At 32.5% G+C, this 8241-nt stretch overlaps 1 protein-coding gene across 1 annotated transcript; it reads left to right on the top strand.

The window, feature by feature from the left end:
- Window positions 1-102: 102 nt before the first annotated feature.
- Window positions 103-7520, top strand: LOC133196552 (ubiquitin-conjugating enzyme E2 Q2-like). The gene is made up of 9 exons (XM_061332423.1): window positions 103-344; window positions 1299-1421; window positions 2540-2688; window positions 4920-4990; window positions 5898-5974; window positions 6312-6389; window positions 6657-6750; window positions 6900-6976; window positions 7194-7520. The coding sequence occupies exons 1-9, from the start codon at window positions 180-182 to the stop codon at window positions 7338-7340; spliced, it is 981 nt and encodes a 326-aa protein (XP_061188407.1). The 5' UTR covers window positions 103-179; the 3' UTR covers window positions 7341-7520.
- Window positions 7521-8241: the final 721 nt, after the last annotated feature.

Raw genomic sequence — 8241 nt, 5'->3', positions numbered from 1 at the left:
TTTGGAGAACATTAGTATTTTACTTTAAAAAAAAAGTTTTCTTTCCGCATTTTAGACTCATCCTACTTTCGTTTCAAATAAAGAGATTAGTTCTCGTGCGAAGTTGTGAAATCCCAGTACTAGATATAGTTTTTTCATCTATAATATTTTGGTGTTATGTAGTCTCAAGTGTGCCAAACATGGATTTTAAGGATCTTTGCGATTCAGCAAGGAAATGGGCGGATGGCGAGAGTGATTTCAATGTGGAGTCTCTTGATGAGGAAGAACGAAAGTTGAATTTTAGAATAATTGATACTGACTTTGTTTTCACCATCACTGTTCCATCAGATGACAGTGGGGATTGGGTAAAATCTCTGTTAATGTTTCTCTATTTCTTTTTTTTTTTTTTTTTTTTTTTTTTGCTTCTTTTTTTTGTAAATTTGTAAGTTATCAGATTGAAAAGAATAGAAAAAATGACACTACAATGATTTTTTTGGTTAGGCATTTTCTTTGATAGTTAACAAATGCAATACTGTAATAAAGTAAATGTAAGCTAATGAATACTATTTCTTTCAAGTGACTTATCAAGAAGTTGGCTTGGATTTTTTACCTAAAAATATGGGGAAAAAAAAGTAATCTTTAACTTTGATCATACTGTAACCAACATGGAGAAAACTGTGACAAACCAATCCAGTATTTGATCCATTTTTTGATGGATTCCAAACATTTTATTTGAACCAGGCTCCCTGAATCACTTGTCAGGTGCTCTACCATCTGGGCTATCTGGCCATGGGTGATTGAATGTGCCTGACTGCCACATTCCTCCCTCATTTAAGCTTCGCCCCAAAGACACAAACCAAGACTCTTCTCTACCAGGTCTTTTGCCAGTCACATTCAAAAAGTTGTCATAACATCAAATGTAACTGGTGAGGAGAAAATTGTGATAGACCTGATCAGGATTCAAACCCAGATGCCCTGAATCATTTGTCAGTGCTACATCCTTGTATCTGGCCACTGTTGATCAAACCAACCTGATCTGAACACCACAATATAAAAACTTTTGTGTTAGATGTGTATACATAACTATGCTTTATCTTTAAAAGGCTCATTGATAAATGGTCAGATAACTCAGATGGTAGACCACATATGTAGAGTTCAGTTGCATTTTCTCCCTTCCTCCAGGTTACAAAATTAATGTTTATTCAATGTTTAACTTGTGCATAATAGTAAAACAAAAAAGTATTGAAATCCAAGAAAACTGATACTTGATTATCATCAAAAATGATTTACTTTCGTTTAGAAATAAAACTTTTTTGCAGATGGTATGGAGTGAAAGTGAACAATTTCTTCCTTACCTGCAAGATATTCAAGAATATTTATCAAGCAATAGGAAAAGAACCATGACAGAGATTCTAAATAAAGTAAAGGCTGAATGTCATAAGGTATTACAAAGATGTTTTCTCATGAATTACTGCATATTTGATTCATCATCAGTATATAATTAGGATAATTATTAAATATTCATAAATATTATATCTTTCCTTGTTGTTGCCTCCATCAGAAAAAGGAAAAGGGTTTTCTGTTCACACATTTAATTTGTCTATCTACATTATCTATATGTCAGTTTAGCAAAGGTAACATTTTAGTAATTTTAAACCCAGATGCAGGCTGTTCCTATACTGATTTTGTTAACACGTGCATTAAGATCTGTAAGGCAGATTCTTGATTAGTAATTACTGAAAAAGCTGCCTTTGCTAGAATAATGCTTTCTTTCCCTCTCTCTGTCTCTCTCTCTCTCTCTCTCCCCGAGAACTCTCTACCTTGTACTAAGTCCCCACTTCTTTATGAATACCCACTTGTGAGAATCCTCCACAATTTCAACCTCAAGGTGTTGGTCTCAAGTTTTTCTTTGTTTTGTTCTTTATGATTATTCTGATTCTAGGTAACATGTTGTAATTTCTAAAATTAATGTTTTGCATGTGTTAAATAGGTGATAAAATTTCTGGGAAAGGCTTTTCTTGGTTTATATTATCACAGCTTTGAGATATCTTGGATTTTGATGCAAATTTAGTAAAATTGTAAAAAGATAATTTAATTGTTTTCTTCTTTTTCCAGGATTTGTAAAATACTAAAATTTTGCTTAAATACATTCATGACAAACACAATGGAGATATACTTTGCTCTGCATGACAAAAACAGAAAAATGTGTGAAAATACAAAATTGTCTTTGTATATTATTTTTTCTTTGCATTGTGTTTGTGTGCATTATAGTACAGGTGAACTTCGATATCTCGAACACAGATATCTCAAATACCATGGATATGTTGAAGAAATGTGGAAGTACCAAGTCCTTTTTCTTTAAGTATTTTACCCCCAATATCTCTAACTCTTGGATATCTTGAATTTTTTTCTCTGTCCCACTGATTTGAGATAACGAGGTTTGACTGTAAGTATACTTGTAGGAATAATTTCAGTTAGTTTTCATGGTTATAGATTATAACATATTCTTAGCAGTTGATTTATGAGGATAGTTTTAGCAACTTTGAATTTTATATTTAAGCTTCTTCCATCATCAGCTGAAGAAGAAAATGAATCGGATGATGATGATGATGATGATGATGATGATTTTGATGATTATTACAATGAGAATGAGGAAGTACAAGAGGAAGAGACTGAAGTCAAAAGTCAGGGGGGCAATGAGGATGATGAGTAAGAATATTAATTAAGTTGGAAACTTTGATTGTTGTCTAATGAAGTTAAAAAGGGGTATTGATTGAGAGAATAAATGTAAGATTTGCTGTTTATGAAGTGAAACCAAAGACCAGATAATTTTCATAAGACTAGAGCTGCTGATGTAAGAAAGTATCAAATTTTCTCTATTGGTTATCACCTTATAAACAGCGAAATTGGCACTACATTTTAGATTTTTTAGGTCACCTGAGTCACTCAGGTGACCTATTGCTATCCGTTTTCCATCGTGCATTAGCAGTTGATTTGGCATATAGCATCTATGGGTGAAGGGGAACAAAAATTATGAATTTCATGGTCCCTGCCCCCCCCCCCCCCCCAGGACCTGAGGGGTGGGGATTAAACCACCAAAATTAATGCAATCTTTAAAAATCTTCTTCTTTGCTCCTGGACATCAAGCAGTCAAACAAGCAGTCAAACTGTTGGCATGACTGTAATAAGCATTGAGCCCTCTACCAAAATTATGAAATTCATGGCCCTAGGGTTAGGGGTTCTGGTGCTAGGGTGGGGCTATATAGATCATATAGTGAAAGTGCATTATTTCTTTGGAAATCTTCTTCTCTGCTCCTGGGTATTAAATATACTTACTAAGTACATAGTTAAGTTATTATGAGTAAGAGTGCCTCTTGTAAAATTGTGAATTTCATGGCCCCTGTGTCAGGGGTTCTGATGTTAGGGCGGGGCTTCATAGATTATATAGTGAAAATGCATTAATTCTTTGAAAATCTTCTTCTCTGCTCCTGTGTATTAAATAAAGTAACTAAGTACATAGTTATAATGAGCAAGAGTGCCTCCTCCAAAATGTGAATTTCATAACCCCAGGGTAAGGGGTTCTGGTGTTAGGGCGGGGCTCTATTGATTTTATAGTAAATTACCTTAATTCTTTGAAAATCTTCTCTGCTCCTGGGTATTAAATAAACTAACTAGGAACATAGTTATGGTGAGCATGGCTGCCTTTTCAGAAATTGTGAATTTCATGGCCCGTGGGTCAAGGGTTCTGTTGTTAGGGTGGGACTCTATTGATTATATAGGGAAAATGCATAAATTCTTTCAAAATCTTTTTCTCTTCTCCTGAGTATTATTCAAAAAAAGGAAGTCCATGTTTATGTTAAGGAAGAATGTCTCTTCGAAAATTGTGAAATTCATGGCCCCTGGGTTAGGAGTTCTGGTGAAGGGGGGGGGGGGCTCTATTGATTATATATAGTGAAATTCATAATTTCTTTCAAAATATTTTTTTTCTACTACTGGTAGAAAGAAAGAAGTGTATAGTTATAATAAGCAAGGGTGTTTCTTCCAGAATTGTGAGTTCGTGGCCCCTGGGTCAAATGTTCTGGTGTAAGGATGGGGCTTTATTTATTTAATAATATAGTGAAAATGCATTTCTTTGAAAATCTTCTATGCTTCTGGGAATATTTGAGGGAAACAGAGTAAACAAACTAAAAGTTTTAATATGCAAGGGTATTTTTACCAGAATTTTGAACACCAGGACCATTTAGTCAAGTTTTCTGGTCCTGGCCAGGACTCAATTAACTTGTATTCTGCTGAGCAAAGTTATTCCCTTTTGCCATTCACCTTTGATAATTAATCAATGTAAATAATGTATTTGAAAGATTAATAGAATACAAGAATTATGCAAGAATATGTATTGTGTAATACAAAAAGTACTTAAATTCATAGTTTTAATGATCAGCTAGACTTGGAAATAATAGATGAATAAAATTGAGACAAAAATAATTTATCTTTTTAAATGTTCTTCAAAGGCCAAGAGAGGCCAATGTGAGAAGTAATAATTATATGGGGTTAAAAAAAAATTGTTAATAGTCTGCATGGTAATAGTGATAAATGGGGAACAGATTAGATATTAGACCAATTATTTTGTTGATGCTAATCATACTATTTTTCTTGCTTTTGGGCAACAAAGCTTCATTTATCAGTTTATTGATCCTCTAAATTGTTGTGTTGTACTCAGGTGACTGTTAAGGCCCTTGGGCCTCTTGTTTCTTGTCCCTATCCTGTTCCGGCTCATGTCTTTTCCAAATTATAAAATTCATTTAAGTATTTATCATGCTGACTTGCAGCTGAAATCTCTTTATGAAGCTATAACCCCAAATCTTATTGGCATTGTTATTACTGACAGGGCTGTTGTAGTGTTAATTGATAAGGCATTGATTAATGATATTGCTGTATTACAGAGAAGAAGACGAAGATGCCAACTTTTTTGGTTCTGGATCTAGTCCTGTGGCAGTCCAAAGACTTCTGAAAGGTATACAGACTGAAAGAATAAAATTAGAAAAAAAATAAACAAAGAAAGAGATCAAACATATAAAAATGGCTTTTGTAAGGAAATGAGTGTCAGAGCAACTACAGTTGAACTTTGGTACATGTATCTTGAACACGGATATCTCGAATACCATGGATATGTCCAAGTCATTTTGAAGTCCCAACTGCTTATTCCTTATGTATTTTACCCTGGATATATTGAATCATTGGATATCTCGAAGTATTTTCTCGGTCCCTTCGAGTTTGAGATAACGAGGTTTGACTGTATTAATTATTTATCTACCGGTATGTATTAATCACATATTGTTTAATAACTAACAGCAATTGTTACAATATCTGTCAAACTGAAGGCTCTAAAAGTAGATTTGGTTTTTGTCTGAATTTTTGACACCTAGAAAAGGTTGAATGATTAACTCTGATAAAAAAACCTCCACTACATTATAATCAAATTCACACAAAAACTGAAGAAGCCTTTTCATTTAGCAACTTTCATTATGCCTTTGTAATTATAGTTTTTGCCCTGTTTGTCTGTCTGTTTATCTGCAGAAACTTTAACTTTGGTCAGAACATACATCTTCCATGTGATAAGACCTTCCTTTAGGCACTTATATTTTTGATTTCATGACCTTGATCTTAGAGTTTGACTTACATGTACTTTCAAAAATTTTCACTTCGGCCATAACATCTGAATGGATGATGCTTGGGCTTTCATATTTTACATTTCTTGTGATGAGACCTTTCTTTGAGTGTGAACATTTGACATCATGACCTTCACCTTGGAGTTGGACCTTCTTTTGAAAAACTTTTACCTAACTCATGAGATGCCATACTGGGACATCAGTGTTTCACAAACACATTTTATTTTGATTTTTGGACATTATTTGTTTTAGATTTAAAGGCTTTCCGTAAAGATGGCAGAAAGTTTGGGCTTGATGGAGGACCAAGGAATGATAACTTGTTTGTTTGGGTATGTTGTTTGTCATTCTTGTGTCAGTAATTAATGTACATATACAGTCCCTGAAATGTTCCACTTCCCCAAATGAACTTTGAGTAAATGCTAAGGGGATTATGCGATAGAAGCCAATGGTCAATAAAAGAAGAATGGAAACTGAATGCAAAGCATAAATGGAGCAGAGTGTGAAGTTGAGCAATCAGAGAGTGCAAATAAATGAATGGAGAGCAAACACCAAAAGGGGAGGGGGGCATAGTGGAATGTTGCAGGGACTGAAATGCAGTTTTGAAAACATTTAATATATAGTATGTTAAGGATAGCTATTGAACTTAATGATATATATTTTTTCCAGGATATTAAACTTGTTGACATTCCAGATTCAAAATTAGCAAAAGATTTAGATGTTTTTTCCAAAAAGCATAATACCGAGGTAAGTGTTTTCTGGATATTGATCTGTGTGTTTGAAACAGAATTCGAGAGTAGTAGTTATTGAAAATCTAAAAATTGGAAATAATTTTTGATAGAATTGATGTTGTGTTGGCTACTATTGTGATATAACCAGTGTTCCTTTGAATGTGAAAAATTCATTAAGTTCATATTGTTGAGAAGATGTAGACATTATAATATTAGGGCAATTAAGACTACGGATGATGAATATTTTATGTTCCTTGTAAAATTGTTCTGATTTTTATTACAGCCATGTATTAACTTAGAAATGATGTTCCCAGCAGACTATCCAATGTCTCCACCCTTTGTTAGAGTCACGACACCAAGATTCAAATTTCTCACAGGTAACTTCCCACCCAGTAAAGTGGAGTGAAATGATAAATTGTCTTCATCGTAACAAGTGTTAAAGAAGCAAAATATACATCAAATTAGTATTACGTGGTATTAGTTGAGATGAATATTTAAAATTTTCGGTATATTTCATTGTTTCAAGGTCATGTGACTATTGGAGGCTCAATATGCATGGAAATGTTAACAAAATCAGGATGGACACCAACAAATGACATAGAAGTAAGTGTCTAGTAATAAATAAACACATCTCTGTTCATAACCCGGACACAAAAAGCTCTTTTATCAAAACGTTTTAAAAACATCTGATTATAGAAATTCATCCTGTGAGATAACTTTTCATCAACATTGATACATGACTATTGTACATTATTTACTTTTTTCCTAATAAGTATTTACGTATATATACCAAGCACATAAGTATTATATTTATTTTTAGAATATACTAGTACAGATTCGATGTGAGATTCTAAGTGATCCTAATGCTCAGCTGGACTTGAATAATGCAAACACAGCTTATACAATGTCAGAGGCCAAGTCTGCGTTTACTAGAATGGTACAAAGATATGGATGGGACAAATCCTAATGCTGCATTGTTATACTGTATTATACAATCACCCTTCCTTTGACTTTTGCAGTAACAAATATTTCTATAAATATTATATTATTATTAAAATTTATTTTGAAGTATGAAAGATTAATATCATTCATTAATTCTTAGTTCATCATGAAGCTGTAAAAATAGACCACTTTTTGAAATTATTTGTACTTATTATATTTAATCTCGTTTACATTACTTTAGAAGTATTTTTTCACTTGTTGTAACTTTGATTGTTTTATTTTTCTGTGCTGTTCATTCTATTCTTTTTATGTCATATCCCTTTTATTTTGTATCATTATAGTTTGATAATGTTGTAAATGTTTTATAAACCAAGATATTACAAATGATTTTTGTCCTTATAAAGAAATGATATAAGTAACAATTCACAATGGAGAATAATTTGTAATTGAATGTTTTTTTTCAGTATTGAAAGGAAATAAAAAAATGTTTTTGCTGTTTGATTTTGTCATATTTTATTGCATCAATCACACATTATCATCCAAAATTTTAAAATGGTAAATAAAATGTAACTATCAATGAAAAAAAAATTGTAAGATCACTATTATGAAATTTTGGTTCAAGTACATTTATTGTACATTTGCTTCCCAACACACTGAGTGTAAATTATTCATTCAGTAAAGTTTCCGTTTCTGTACAAAATTCATCGAAACAAATATTTAGGTGTTAATTATATTCTGGAGTTAAAACTGTACAGTAAAACATCATCATACCATTGTGCTTATAATGAATTTATGCTTACAATGAAGTGATTTTTATTCCCTGTAATTTAAAAGAATTAACTCAAAATTGTTCGTTTTTGAACTGAGGTGTAAGGCTTTAGCGTATTTTACCATACACAATATTTCTAAATACAGCTGTAAGTAAA

This window comes from Saccostrea echinata, unplaced genomic scaffold (genome assembly GCF_033153115.1).
Source record: "Saccostrea echinata isolate AGI-Se365-2 ecotype Australia unplaced genomic scaffold, CSIRO_AGI_Sech_v1 ptg000030l, whole genome shotgun sequence".
NCBI classification, from domain to species: Eukaryota; Metazoa; Mollusca; class Bivalvia; order Ostreida; family Ostreidae; genus Saccostrea; species Saccostrea echinata.
The sequence above is the reverse complement of the archived record's forward strand: the minus strand, read 5'-3'. Positions and strand labels throughout refer to the sequence as shown.